General features: G+C 45.8%; 1 protein-coding gene across 50 annotated transcripts in view; it reads left to right on the top strand.

Moving 5' to 3' along the window:
* Positions 1 to 15,818, top strand: part of LOC110504162 (rap guanine nucleotide exchange factor 2) — a 134,665-nt gene that overhangs the window by 90,168 nt on the left and 28,679 nt on the right. For 33 of the 50 annotated variants that reach the window (XM_036970350.2, XM_036970357.2, XM_036970351.2 and 30 more), the window contains one exon: positions 11,784 to 11,915. The exons of 11 other annotated variants lie outside the window; for them this stretch is intronic. In XM_036970350.2, the coding sequence (XP_036826245.1) occupies positions 11,784 to 11,915 (132 nt within the window). Of the gene's footprint in view, positions 1 to 6,216; positions 6,948 to 11,783; positions 11,916 to 15,818 lie in introns of those variants that run through there. 6 more of the 50 variants (XM_036970362.2, XM_090219812.1, XM_090219813.1 and 3 more) reach the window with 2 other exon arrangements.

A 15,818-nucleotide genomic window follows, 5' to 3' on the forward strand; every position in this document is an offset into this window, starting at 1 on the left:
CTGCAAATTGGCTCTGTACCGGTACTCCCCTTTGTATTGTCTCGCTATTGTTATTTTACTGCTGCTCTTTAATTACTTGTTACTTTTTTCTTATTCTTCCTCATCTTTTTTTTTTAAGCTGCATTGTTGGTCAGAGGCTCATAAGTAAGCATTTCACTGTAAGGACCGGTTGTATTCAGTGCATAGTCACTAATAACGATTTGATTTGGTTCCCATTCAAGTCAGGACTGGCAGCCATTGCTGGTGTACCCATGAGTTTAACAGTCAAATTGCCAGGGTTAGAGGTTCCAAAACCCTTCTATGGATTATATGTCTATGGCCATAACGCAACAAGTGGTTTTATATTTGGCGAGCATGCTGCCCAAATTGCGGCCCTCTCGACTAAGCTGTGGATCAGGTTTTATCACAAGCACTATTATTTTCTATCTTTTGATCCTCTGTGAGTAAATTATGTTCTCTGGTGTAGTATTTTGACTGATTTTATGTCTGTTCAGACAGGAGTAATGTAGTTTTTGGAAATTAAAAAATATATATATATATTTATATATATATTTTTGGGGACATTTGTTCAATTTCAGGGGATGCTGCAGCACCTCCAGCACCCCTACTTCCTGCAGCTATGGCCTTAATGGCCTTAAGATGCTTTTGGGAAAAACCAGACCCTGGCTGTTTCTGATCCCGCTGACTTGCCCTACATCCTGGGAGATGTCTGTGCCTATTATTTCAGGCCTTTCCTCTTCCTCGCCCTCCCCCTCCCTCTCCTCCCATTATATCGGTTGTCACTAGTTACCACAGCCACAAAGTCAAAATTGGCTGTGTCGTGAAAACAAAAATGTGCTTTTTGGACTTAATTTAAGATGAGGCGTAAGGTTATCAGTGTGGTTGAAGATTAGGTTCAAAATCATATTTTAAAAAGAGAAATTGTTCAAATAGGCAGGGTTTAGCCATAATTATGACTTTGTGGCAGTGGCAACCTGGTTTGGCTTGCAAATCCTGTCCACTTCCTACTCGGACAGGAAACGTGCCCACGCCAACTCATGCCAACAGCAACACAATACCTTGCTGCCTCTTGAACTGGCAGAGGTGGCGTGGGAACAGCAGCATCAGGAAGTCGACCCTAGAGGAGGAGATGGCAGCAGTGTATTAGCAACTTTTTTTTTTTTTTTACAAGTAAGGGTCTGGCCCTTTATTGATATGCGCAGTCAGCAATTTAACAAGGCTTTAGACTCTTTCACATATACTAACATGAAGATAATGTACTGTGGGAATTGCACCGTCATGATCAGTAATGGCAGGCTGGTGGCGTCCGTTTTTAGCTGCTTTGGTTAGCTTGACTGGTGCTAATCGCCTACTGGTTTGTTAATCAGTTTTATATTTGTTGTTGAAATAATCAACCGTGTTGCAAAACCTAAAAGACACCGAGACTTCTAGATTTATAGCCAGGTGTAATAGATCTCTTCTTATATGCTATTGGCCTATTTAAGAAATGGCAAATGTTACCCGATCATACGAGTATTTGCATTGGTTAACCTTTTTTGAAATTGCAATTTCAGTGGTTTATCTGGCAAGGTATTAGCACCGGTATTTGCTTTGACTGGTACTTATTGACTTGTAGGAAGATGCAGAGGGGGAGAGAGGAGAGTTTAAGCTCTTAGTCTTTGTGCTGATGTCCAGCTACTGTGTGTGAGTGGGAAAGGCCATGTCAGATTTGCTGTTTTATAGGAGCTTGATAGATTCACAATATTTTTCTCCTTGATACAGTGGCTTTGTGGAAAAGACTTGTTTTTTTTTTTAAATTGCCGCTTTCTGTTGTCCTAATTTTCTTGTTTTCCTTTGGTTCATCGCATGCAGTCGTGCTAGTAATAAAACTAACTGTAAAATGTTTTTTTTTTTATCTAAAGGCGACATCACTCTTTCTTTTATGTGCTTGTTGTCTGCCTACAGCATGCACCTGTGTATGTCCATGCACATACGTGTGAGTTTGCTTTTGTCTTCCCTACCGTGGTAATGAACTTTGTACGACCCTAATGCTATGCATCCCGAACCCATAATGTTTGGAACAAACTTATAGCCACAGTGGTTAGCAGAGAACATTACAAATGGCTGGTGTCTAGGCTTTCCTGACCCCTCGAATGAATCTGAATCCATTAATGTTACGCACCGCTAGCATTGTTACATCAGTGTTCCAATCAAGTAAAATCAATGCGCCCTTGCCTTTCCTTTGCATTTAGATTGAAGTTGTTCAGCAGAATGCCAACCCCATAGTCTATATCTGAAATGGCCCCTTATTCCCTAAATAGCACCCTATGGGCCCTGGTCGAAATTAGTGCACTATATAGGGAATGGGATGCTATTTGGAACGGGAGCCATAGTCTCGTTGTCACTGGAAAGCATTAGAGTGCGACCAAGAGTGTCTGGTTGTGGTCCCCAGACGCGACCCCAACAACACCCCCCACTGCCCCACCCATTGCCGTGGTGATGTAATGACATAATGATGTCCCGGTCCCTTGACTATTGTTGCCAGCAATGCTAATGACACCGTCATCAGCACCAGAAGCAAACACCTGAGCTTGTTTTGGTGATGCATTACATCATCGCCCGGGGCCTAGAGAGGGTGATGGGAATGATGTCACAGTGGGTATTCTCATGTTCCGTCGGATGGAGGCCAGCCGGCCGATAATAAATGCTGCAACCCCTGGTTTTGAGGCATTGTCTCTATTAACGCAGTAGTTATACGGTGTATACGTGAGCAAATAGCCCCCTCAAGCACGACTCAATGTGTAAATGTGGTGTTTATTCTTCCATTGACCCACATTTGATCTGCATGTGAGAGCCATATATAGATGGACTGTACATACGCATGTTCAGTAGTTGTTGTTTTCCTATCCAACACTGCAACAACAAGAATCACTATAGGTCACTTTGCCACACCACATCCAAGGCTAATGTAAGGATGGTGTAAACAAAAAAGTTGCATATCTGAAGACTGGCAGCACTGGCAACACATACACTATATATATACAAAAGTATGTGGACACCCCTTCATATTAGTTGATTTGGCTATTTCAGCCACACCCGTTGCTGACAGGTGTATAAAATTGAGCACTCAGCCATGCAATTTCCATTGACCGTAGAATGGCCGCAAAGTGGTAGGCCAGACAAACTCACAGAATGGGACCACCGAGTGCTGAAGCGCGTAACAATTGTCTGTTCTCGGTTGCAACGTCAGCACAAGAACTGTTTGTCGGGAGCTTCATGAAATGGGTTTCCATGGCCAAGCAGCCTCTCACAAGCCTAAGATCACCATGCACAATGCCAAACTTCGGCTGGAGGAGTGTAAAGCTCACCCCGATTGGACTCTGGGGCAGTGAAAAAGCGTTCTCTGGAGTAATCTGGCAGTCTGACGGACTAATCCGGGATTGGCAGATGCCAGGAAAATGCTACCTGCCCCAATACATAGTGCCAATTGTAAAGTTTGGTGCAGGAGGCATAATGGTTTGGGGCTGTTTTTCATGGTTTGGGCTAGGCCGTTTGGTGCCATTGAAGGGAAATCTTAACACTACAGCATACAATGACATTCTGTGTTTCCAACTTTGTGGCAACAGTTTGGGGAAGGCCCTTTCCTGTTTTAGCATGACAATGCTCCAGTGCACAAAGTGAGGTACATACAGGAATGGTTTGTCGATCTGCGTGGAAGAACTTGACTGGCCTGCACAGAACCCTGACCTCAACCCCATCGGACACCTATGGGATGAATTTTACCGCCGACTGCGAGCCAGGCCTAATCACCCAACATCTTGTGGCTGAATGGAAGCAAGTATCCGCAGCAATATTCCAACATCTAGTTTGGGGAAGGCCCTTTCCTGTTTTAGCATGACAATGCTCCAGTGCACAAAGTGAGGTACATACAGGAATGGTTTGTCGATCTGCGTGGAAGAACTTGACTGGCCTGCACAGAACCCTGACCTCAACCCCATCGGACACCTATGGGATGATTTCTACCGCCGACTGCGAGCCAGGCCTAATCGCCCAACATCTTGTGGCTGAATGGAAGCAAGTATCCGCAGCAATATTCCAACATCTAGTTTGGGGAAGGCTCTTTCCTGTTTTAGCATGACAATGCTCCAGTGCACAAAGTGAGGTACATACAGGAATGGTTTGTCGATCTGCGTGGAAGAACTTGACTGGCCTGCACAGAACCCTGACCTCAACCCCATCGGACACCTATGGGATGAATTCTACCGCCGACTGCGAGCCAGGCCTAATCGCCCAACATCTTCTGGCTGAATGGAAGCAAGTATCCGCAGCAATATTCCAAGAAGAGTGGAGGCTGTATATGAGCAAAGTGGGGACCAACTTCATATTAATGCCCATGATTTTGAAATTAGATGTTCAATGAGCATACTTTTGGTTGTGTAGTGTATTTTGTTAGTGTAACAAAGCTATTTATCTTTGACAGTCATTGTAGGAACACTGTAGGGTTTTCCTATTTGCCCGTTGGGGCTTTGATTCTCATTTGAATTGGCAGTATATTATTGTGCCATTTCAAGATAATAATATCAGCTCCGAGTCACTCGGCTGCCTATTGTTCATTGTTTTGGTGTGTGTCCTAAATGGCACCCTATTCCCTATATAGTGCACTACTTTTGACCAGGATCCAGAGTGACTGTAGGGAATAGGGTGCCATTTCGGACGCAGTCTTGCATTGCCCTTTAAGCCATTGTTCGCTGTGCCTTCGTCATTTTAAAGCGCTGTTCTTCTCATATCTCAGTGTCCGTCACCAAGCCTGGCCCGCTGGCCTCATATCTGACAAGGGGCCCTTTGTGTTGCCAATAACCAGAATCCCCTAAGGCAGCTGGCGACTGTTTGGCCCACCAAGTATTCCCACTCATAATAGAGAGATATACAGTATGTGATTGTGTGCAAATGTAAGCGTGTTTAAAAATGATGTTTTAATCAAATATTATATCCATTTGGGCTTCTTGCAGTCCATTTGCAGTCTACAAATTATTTGTAATTATGTTCTGGCCCCCTGATCATCCACTCAAGACAAAAATCGTCCCACGGCTGAATCTAGTTGTTGATCCCTGCCCTAGGGGAATGGGCATCCCCTGTGTGTGTGTGTGTGTGTGTGTGTGTATGTATGTATATACAGTATGTATGTATGTATGTATGTGTATATATGTGTATGTGTATATGTATGTATGTGTGTATATGTATGTGTATATATGTATATATATGTATGTGTATATATGTATGTATGTGTGTGTGTGTGTGTGTGTGTGTGTGTGTGTATATATGTGTATATGTATGTATGTGTGTACCTAGTGGTATATTGTGAAGGGTGGTTACAGTGTGTGTGTGCTTGCGTGTCATGATTTGATAGAGCCTTCAGCCCCGTCTATGATGTGATACCACAGCCCATGCTCGATGGGGGCCTTTTCACCAAAGTAGGACGGGGGAGTCGGTGACGAGATGGCCTCTGACACACATGTGTGCCCCCCTCTCTCTTCGCTCTCTCTGTCTCTCTCTTTCTACTTCCTCCATCTTTCTGTGTCTCTATGCTTCTGTCGCCACAGCAACCACCAAAGGCCCGTGGGGGCGAGTCATGCTCAGTCGCCTTGGTTACTATACTCCAGCCGTTTGACAGTGGTGACATCATTGTCATACTGATTCAAGGAGAACTCTGTTCATCTCCATAGCCATGGTCCTCTTTAATTTTATTACCCACTGTCTTTGAGCAAGTCTTTATCAGGCCCACCTTTCCTCTTTTCTCCCCTCTCACTGAAGAGGATGCTCCCCCTCTCTCGCCCCCCCTCTCTCTCCACCGCCCAGGAAATTGCTTTCCTGGTTCTGTTACCATGCCAACTGGCTGCAGCCGCGGTCCTCTGCTGAAGTGAGTGTGATAATGGCATTACTCTCGCTGGGCTCACCACCTCTCACGAGTATCCTTTTGATTTCTCTCAGCTTTTTGCTCTCCATTGCGTCCTTTATCGCTCTTTTTTTCTCTATCTCCCTGTGTATCTGTTTATCTGTCTCTAGCTAGCCTATTCATCCTCATCCCTCTCATTTTCTCTCCTCTGTCCCTCTATCTCTTTTTAAGCCTTGTAGACTGGGTGAGTAGAACAGCAGGCACCACCGGCTGGACTCTCAGCATCAGTGAGGGCGGTCCCTATTCAAGCCCCCCCCCCCCCATTTCTCCCCAATACACACACTGACACACACACGTCCCACTGCTTTGGTCCACAAATGAACTGAGAGTAGTGTTAACAAAGCCAGGAGGCTGTGGCTCCTAGGTCTCAGACTAATCTAATGGCGCGTAAAAGCCGAGTGAGCGAGTCTTTGCGTGCGCGTAGGCGTGCTTGTGTTTGTGACAGCCAGCCTACCATCGGCAGCGAAAGAGAGCAGAGCAGGGAGGGAGAGGTAGGATGAGGGAGCGAACGTGAGTGAAAGTGGTGTCAGCCATTTTAGCCTCCCCCCCATTTTTCTGCTTTATTATCCACACACCGGAGCTCACTGGAGGAGGAATCTATCTAATTGGCATCAGCGTAAAAAGAAAGAACGCACGGGGCTCGATTGTTTTTCTCTCCCCTCTAGCCTTTTTCTCCATCCCTGCGCTGCAAGACAGTAGCGTGCGCTCGGCATTGCAGGCTGGGCTGTTCTCTCGCTGGAGTTAAACCCGGATGCGGGGCTGCTGGTGCGTCTGAAACCGACGCCGGCTTCCTTCAGTATCACCCCCTCACTTCCCAGGGAGAGAAAGAGAGACAGCCCCGGGAGATAGCCGAAAGAGGGAGGAATTGGAGGAGGACGATGGGGAAGAGGCGCGCTGTAGCATAGAGAGCTAGACCCAGAATGTTACATTTTAGCCCGGCGTATATTGTGTCATTATGAAACCATTAGCAGCAGCAGCCAGCCATGGAGTCCCGAGCCAGCAAGATAAAAACCCGGTAAGTGACGACGTGTGCGTGTATGTTTTGCTCTATGAGCCGATGCCTGGATATGATTTGCTATTCTATAGCCAGAAATGAATGGTCATCGGGTTTCTTTCAAGCCGCGCTTAGATTAATGAATACGCCGGGCCCAGCCCGCTAGGCTATAGCCGAGCGCCACACAGGAGCGCGCGTACGCCTTGAATCTCAACCTTATTTATCCGTCAGCCCGAAGTGTTGTAGGCTAGTCACCACGGCCATGTGCTCGCTGTCACACGGATGACGGATGACTCGAGAGTATCTGGGTTCCTCATTAAGTTTTATGTGACACTTACGGCACAATACTTTGATTGCTTCTTTCTGCGCAACGCGCCCTTATAAAATAAAAGGTTAGCCGACGTCTTGTTCAAATGCAATACAGGTGTCGTAGATCATATTTTTTTGCAAGGGTTGTGTTGAGGCGTGCGGTTTGATGGAGGCAGCCTTGTGTGGGCTGCTGTCCATGGTGCTAATAGTGACAGCCAGACAGCGATCATGCAGACATTTGTAGGCTACTGAGTGGTCTGCATATGAGCTGTAAATGAATTGACTGGCTGTCAGCGACCGCTGGCATCGCTCAACCCTCCGAAGCTTCGTGCCTATAGCTGTAAATCACAGCGGTAGACGGATTGTGGAGGGTAAATGTACGTCTATGTAGCACACAGATTTAGCCTACTCTCTTTCTTTCTCTCTCTCTCTCGCTCTTCCTCCTCAGCAAGTGAGAAGTATGCAAATATTTATAAGCGAATACGGTGGGAGACGGCAATCAAAGAAGAGTATCATATTTCTGTGGTAGTGGCATCATGCCTGTGACTAATATGGGGAAATTGTAAGCCTATTTAGTGAGGGTAGGTGGTTGTCATAGTAGCATGGCTGTTATGAGTTAGCGCATCTATTTGTTGACCCTTGTGTGTATCTCTTTCGCTCCCTTCTTATGATATATAATTACTGTCCATTTAAAGGCATTGGACAATGCACCATTTGTTTTATAATTATATTACAATATGAGTATTAGGTGATTGTCAGCAGCAAAGTTATATTATAATGGATGCCGTGTTGGTTGGTAAGTGTGTTTTCTGTCACGTGCTCTCTCCCATCTCTTTGCCATGTTGTGTGTGTGAGTATGTGCTCTGGCTGGGTTTGGTAGAGTGGTATCACAGGAAGGGCGAATATCAGGCCTGTTTAATCAGACACCCAGCCCCAAACCGGCTTTAATCTCTTGATCCACCTGGCTCAGGAACACGAGAAGCCCCCACCGTCTGGGGGGGGGGGGGGGGGACTCCTCTGGGAATAGCGCCTGCCATATCTGGTCTGCCAACATCGGCATTTTCCCCACCTTCTCTCCAAACCTCAATTTTCCCCCATCTACCTTAGTTAAGTCTCTCTATTAATTCTCCAGGTAGAAGGAATTGCCTCCAATCTAGGTCATCCAAGTCAGTCACAGACCTAGTTTCACCCTTCACTGTATACCGAATCCCCATAAAGGAGGTTGAGCCCTGGCCAGCCCTTCCATCCACATCCACGGGGCTGCCGCCAGTGCGGCAATCTAGGTCATTAGGTCTACAGTGTAATTATAGGAGCGCCACATCTGCTCACCATGGACGGCACAGTTGGGAATGTGGTGTTGTGGGCTCGAGCGTTAGAGGATGCTACTGTTCTAATCCCATCATGACCAGTTGATTTGTCAATATTTGTGGCTACGGCTCGGATTAGGCAAATTGTGCGCTTTGGATGTATTTGTTTTTGACCTCGATGTTGCATCATAATGATTTGCGCACATTCGTAGAGAGTTTGAGAAATGCTCTCAGTAATGACACATGCACAAATGAATAGCGATTAGTGGGGGGGGGGGGGGGTGTCTAGCCAGTTGCTTTAGGGTGGGGGGGGGGGAAACAGCCTGGATATTGCTATTGACATGTGGATATCGACCATGTGTGTACTACTCCCAACCTCTGGTCGCCCATTTGGTTTTTGATAAACCTCCCATTGCTTCATGTTCAGGGTTGTTTTCTGTTTGTCCACCATGCCATGCACTTCTACGTCATGATGGAATCCGCAATCTGCTCCACCAAACATTTAAAATGCAGGCCATCTCAGACTAGCTTATAGGCAGCATTGATTTTTGCGACCAATGTTTTCTTGAAACGAAAGAATACAATACAAAAATACAAAAGTACATTTGCCTCTTGTTCTATATAGTGCCATTGAATGCCAATGCTGTTCAATGTGGACTTCAACACAGTCTGCAATTGTAGTCAATGTGTACCATTTGGAACACAATTTGGTGTCCAGTCATATAAGACGGTAACATTTCCACTTAATATATAGTGCCAAGGAATGTCATTCAGTTTGTTCAATGCAGACTGCAAATGTATAAAATCTTTAGAATTGTAACACAATTCAGGGTCCACTAATAATCTCTGCCCACTCTGCTGGAGGGGGTTCAGATGAGGAGATGGGGGAGAGGGGCTCTACCAGCCTGGGGGGCTTGTGTCCTGGTCCTGGCTCTAGCCCCCCTGATGAACCATTTGGTTCTGTGCACCGAGCCGGTTAATGAAATGTGATTGCCGTCTTTGATACGCTGTAATGACATCACATTCACAGTTGTATTGGGGTGTGAATGTATTGGGGTGTGGGCTAGCTTTTTTGCTCTGTGGTACACACACACACACACACACACACACACACACACACACACACACACACACACACACACACACACACACACACACACACACACTTCACAGCATGATTAGTTGCCCCAAGTTAATTAATGTTTCAAAGTGTGACTTTACAAGTCATTGGTGTTCTTCACCAACTCTTTTTCAATTCCGTGACATGGTTTAGTATCTACTACAGTTCTGTGGTGGATCCTCTCCAAAAAAAATGTATATAGCCTAATGGAAGTGAAGAATATTGAGGAGTGACTTCTTAACCAAAGACATTCACCATAGAATATGGAGATTTTGGAAGTGTTAATTCCAGGAGCAGAACAGTCGTCACTGTTCCCACCCTTTTTAAAAGCTGTTGATTAAGTCATTCAAACCAACGTTAGTAACGCTCCTCGTCAGCCTCACTCTCTATCCCGACACAGATTTGTACCTGCGCGCGTGTATTTGGTGGTTCTGAATAGCATGGTTAGGTGTATAGGTCTAATATCTGGATCAGTACTATTTTCCTGTTCTAGTTTGTATTCAAATTTCTTAGCTGAAGCGCTGCCAATGTTCTGCTTTTCACATTTTCTTTTTCCGGCAGTGACGCCCTGATTTTGAAGCATTTTAATCACATGCGCTGTGCTTTTAGGTGTGAAGATTTAAATATTCATGCCCTGTCGCTGCCAGGGGTTGGATTTAAGGAGCAAGTGCCTTCCTTAAAGCTTTGAGAATGGTAATAAATAGATAAATAAAACATTACAACTCTCAAATATTCATATTTAACTATATCTCTTGGAATTCTGTAGCCCATATCTCCTTTTGAAACGTTTAATGATTTTTCTACTCCTAACATAGACTTGGTTCCGTCCGGATAGATATTTGTGTGGATTCATGCTCCAGAATGCTAATAGCAGTTGTTGTTGTTGTTGTTGTTATTCTATCTAGCCCTTTTGAGATTTCGCACCATTTTCTTCCATTAGCTTGAATGCTAATTCTGCCCTGGGAATTCTGGTGGTGGTGCGTCTCTGCCATCTCCATATAGCTTTGGAAATTGGGTCATATTCATTTTAACTGGATCTAGTAGGCACTCTTCGATATTAAACACAGAATGATGGGCTACTTGAAGCCTCAATGTTAAATTCACTGCCTCATCGTGAGTCTGTGTGTAACTAACACCACAAAATGTTTCTGGGAGCCAGGTACATTGTACATGCTTGTTGCCATTGGTACTGAAGTCTTGTCAAGGCTTTAGCTCAACGGGCTAGCACAATCTTGTGACGTGTTGGACAACCAGGTTTGAATCCCAGTCGGTCACACCAGCAAGCAAGACGCAGTACCCAACTACCCTCGCTGCTTGGCCTATGGCTACTTTGTATACGCACGCGTAAGATGAGCTCAGCAAATATGGACACCAAACCGAACTGCAAAGTTTGCCCATACCAAACGCTACACTTTCAAATTGAATTGACAACAGATCTTGCGCTTAATAGTGTTGAGTAAATTACACTATCACAGTAACATTTCGAGACGCATTTTAAAATCAATGGTCTATTATGTTAGATAAATACACGTTAAACTCCATAAATGTTCCCCACGGATACCATGAAAGTGGGAAATGTTATTAATGGCGGCTCGTTTGATTATGAGTCACTTGGAAGAAGTTCAGCGTTAACTCACAGGCTTCATTAATATTAATATGCTCTATTAAGACTGCTGTGTAGTCACAGGAGAAGGAGATGGGTTAAATTAAACGAATGTAGAGGGACATCATGAACTAAAGAAGATTAATCAGTTACACCGAGAATCAAAAAAAAAAATCACTCTGGGAACTCGGAACTCGTTCGCTCGCTGTCAATTCAAAGGGCATTCGGCTCCAAAAATGATTTCAACATGTCAAATCATTTCTACATTTTCGCTTTGGGAACTCTGCTCCCACGCATTCCCCTACCAACTCCCCTCGTGCCCTGCCGCACTAACTTCTAATGCAGACTGTACAGTTTTTCGATTGCAATGTGTTGGTAAGGGCTAAATAAGTGTTGCACCCACCATGTAGCCAAGTGCCTTTTAAACGCCTGACAGCCGTGCGTCGGTGGTGTGAGTGGGTTTGCGACTGGTGAAACTGACCGTCTGTTTGTGTGTGATTGTGTGTGTGTGTGTGCAGCTCCCCGCGGACTTCAGTCGACTCCACCTGGCCGACGGCCTGCACCCACAGGTGACCCACGTTTCTTCCAGCCACTCAGGATGTAGTATCACCAGCGACTCTGGAAGCAGCAGCCTGTCAGACATATACCAGGTAAGCACAGCCCCCCCCCCCCCCCCCCCCCCCCCTCCCCCAGCTGCTCTTAAATACAAGTAAAACTAAATGCATGCTCTTCCACCGATTGCTGCCCGCGCCCGCACCCGCCCGCCCGACTAGCATCACTACTCTGGACGGTTCTGACTTAGAATATGTGGACAACTACAAATACCTAGGTGTCTGGTTAGACTGTAAACTCTCCTTCCAGACTCACATTAAGCATCTCCAATCCAAAATTAAATATAGAATCAGCTTCCTATTTCGCAACAAAGCCTCCTTCACTCATGCTGCTAAACATACCCTCATATAACTGACTATCCTATCGATCCTCGACTTCGGTGATGTAATTTACAAAATAGCCTCCGACACTCTACTCAGCAAATTGGATGTAGTCTATCACAGTGCCATCCGTTTTGTCACCAAGGCCCACCACTGCGACCTTTATGCTCTCGTTGGCTGGCCCTCGCTTAATATTCGTCGCCAAACCCACTGGCTCCAGGTCGTCTATAACTCTTTGCTAGGTAACGCCCCACCTTATCTCAGCTCACTGGTCACCATAGCAGCACCCAGCTGCACACTCTCCAGCAGGTATATTTCACTGGTCATCTCCAAAGTCAACTCCTACTTTGGCCGCCTTTCCTTCCAGTTCTCTGCTGCCAAGACTGGAACAAATTTAAAATTACTGAAGCTGGAGACTTATCTCCCTCACTAACTTTCAGAATTAGCTTTCAGAGCAGCTTACTGATTACTGCACCTGTACACAGCCCATCTGTACACAGCCCATCTGTACACAGCCCATCTGTAAATAGCCCACCTGTAAATATAGTTATTTATTTTTGCTCTTTTGCACCCCAGTATCTCTACTTGCACATCATCATTTGCACATCTATCACTCCAGTGTTAATGCTAAATTGTAATTATTTCGCCACTATGGCCTATTTATTGCCTTACCTCCCTAATCTTACAACATCCGTACAACGTCCTCTAAATGTCAATAGAGCAGTCCCCCTTCCAAACCCCCCCACTCTGGAAGTAGCAACCAACCAAGCAGGCCTCCCTCAAATGTCCCCATAACCTCCCAACAACGTCCCCCCAACACCATCTAAACGCCCATAGAACAGAACAGGCCCCTCCCACTCCACCATCTCGTGACTGTAGTCGGGCCCCCAAAGCCAATCGCACCTAATCCTCTTACCACACACAGGCACCCCATTGGCTCCCTACGTCGTCATCTGCTGTGTGTGTGTGTGTATCTATGTGAGTGCACTATCTGTGTACAGTACATACTGCAAGTGTGTGCGTGCGTGTGGAGCGTTCGGGGGCCGGTTGTGCCCAGGCCCTCATCCAGTCTTAGGGCCATCTGCTCGGTCCTCATTAACAGGTCTGCTGTAGCGTCTCCATGAAAGCCCCGTTGTCTACTGTCCGCTCCCTTTCCTCTTTCCCTCCATAACACCTTTCCTTCGCCAGTCCGCCTCTCTCATTAATGACCTATCTGTCCATAGCTTCTCATCCCTCTATTTCTCTCTCTCTCTCTCTCTGTCCCTCCCCATTTCTACTCCGCCCTGCTCTCTCACGAATGGAGATGACCCCGACCCACCTATCACTTCGTCTGAGGAGGTTAGATTTACCGTCTTCAACGCGTAGAGAAGATGGATGACATGATGGTAGTTCCTCCCTGGACAAGCATGTGTTTTGGGTTGATGGCTGTCCACATCAGGGCTGGAGGATAGAGTGAAGGAGGGTAGATCCAGGGTAAAGACACAGGAACATTTAGTCAGTGTATAACGACATCACGGGACTCCAATTAGATTTGTTTCCGCGGCTGCAGACCTGTGACCTGTTTGTTGCTTCAATCTCCTTAATAGTGGTGAGACCAAGTCCGGTATTTTACATGGTCAAAGGGCAATATTGTCTTATTAGTAAGACTTTATGTCTACAATAAGACAACTGTTCAGATTTCTGAGTATTCTTGACAGATGTCTACTAGGGTGAAGCTTTTTGGCGATGCTGCCCGTTCCTCTCATCCACGAGCCGTGTCCGCTGGAGTGCGCCATCGTCTTTCTCCCAGAGAGAAGAATAGAGCTGCATCCTCTGTCACTGCCTTGCAAACATGGCCAACTGTTTTGTGTCTGAATAAATCATGAAATTGGTTCTTCAGAAGGACACTTGAAAGCATTGATCCAAGAATAGCCCTGTTGAAATATTAACTACTACCCCCCCCCCCCCCCCCCCCCGCCCCCCTTTCTTTTTTTCGCTCACCACACATTTATGGATCATACATCACATACACACGCATGTATGTACATGCGCACACACTCACACACAGAGGGGTTCAGAGTTTCTCTGTATTTCGAGGTCACATTTGACATTTTTGATTTGGTTTTTAAGGGTTCAGGGTTCCCAGTGGGTTGCGAACATTGTGTAGCTCATTGGAAATGTTGTGCCGAATCAGATCCGAAGGTGTCGCAATCTCCCTGGCGAACACACTTCTCAATTATGATCAGCACACAACTCATGAGCATTTAGTCTGTCATAAGCCTGATTCATAAACCGAGGTGGGTGGCTAATATTGAATTGACATACAACAATATTTAATCAATGAAAGCTACTGTGTGAGGACTAGCCTAGATCTTACTGTAGACAAGTAATGGGGTCAATGAAGATGTCCAGTGACTCATATCTCTGCTATTTTAGGACAGTGTCCTTCTGAGGTTTGGAGCATGCCAACAATGTTTTATTACTGTGGAATGTAAGCTGTTTTCTACCGGGTTTCAGCATCCATAGACATTGACTTTCACATCAAGGTGAAGACGGATAGCTGTTTTCTGCTTTCACTGCTGCCGAGATTTCCAGATGACTTCAAAACAATTTTCTAGGAATCTCCATCTCAGCACCTCGGTTATTCCCTGTCGCGTGGAAAACCGACGCACCTCGATCTTCAGATTTTTCACGGTTTCACTCCTTCCACAAATCCACACTCTACCAACCCCTTCCCCAAGGGAAGAACCACACCCCCTTTACTCTCTCGCCCCATCAGGCCCCTGCCCCGCCCACATGGCTGACCTCATGACGCCCGAGTGGCTACACAGATTGCACCCTGAATCATTAATGAGACGTTTGCACATGGTGGTTAAGGAGGAATGACATTCTGGGCTACGTTCTGTGAAAGACGGGGACTCTTTCAATTTCGGAACAATGTAAACACAACTGACAGCCCGGGCGGTAAAGATGCGTCTCGGACTAGGCTCCTGCAGGCAATTTACGAAGGCGACGTTGTTTCTAGCTCTCGCTTTGAAAAAGGCAGGAGTTTAGAGACCGCATTCAGGTAAGAGGAGTTGGTTCGCACTCGACACATCTGGGCCAGGATTGTTTTCAGTTTTCATCTCCCTGTGTTTCATGCGTGGTTTTCGTTCTCTAGGCGGGGCTCGTGTTGAGAGCGCAAAACACGCAATACGGCCTCTCAGCGGTATTTATAGTGTGTGAGAAGCCTTGATGGATGCGCAGCGCCACGGTTTCTATTAATATCTCTGTGATATTGTCAATTGCATCACTTTCGCTCCCTCTCGTTAGTTTTTCCTCTCTTTCCTCCATATTTTATCTCACTCTTTCAAAGAGGTTGTCAGGCTCTAAGTGCAAGCTGGAGTGGGAGAGCGAGAGAAAGAGTTGTGAGATAATTAGCTGGGTGTTTTATGCATAGTGGGGGGTGTTTGATGATGCAGTGTCTCTCACACGCACCTCTTACTGAACGGGCTAGATGTTGAAAATACGATTGGTGGTGTCTTTTCTTGGTTGTACTGTGTTACCACTGACATGGTTGTCGCTTTTGATGCGTTGGGTTGATGCAGGTTCTGCTTATAAGCATACTTTTTATTTAAAAAACAAAAAATTGCCCGCCGTTAT

The sequence above is a fragment of the Oncorhynchus mykiss genome, chromosome 25 (assembly GCF_057628025.1).
Source record: "Oncorhynchus mykiss isolate SJ-2025 chromosome 25, ASM5762802v1, whole genome shotgun sequence".
Lineage (NCBI taxonomy): Eukaryota > Metazoa > Chordata > Actinopteri > Salmoniformes > Salmonidae > Oncorhynchus > Oncorhynchus mykiss.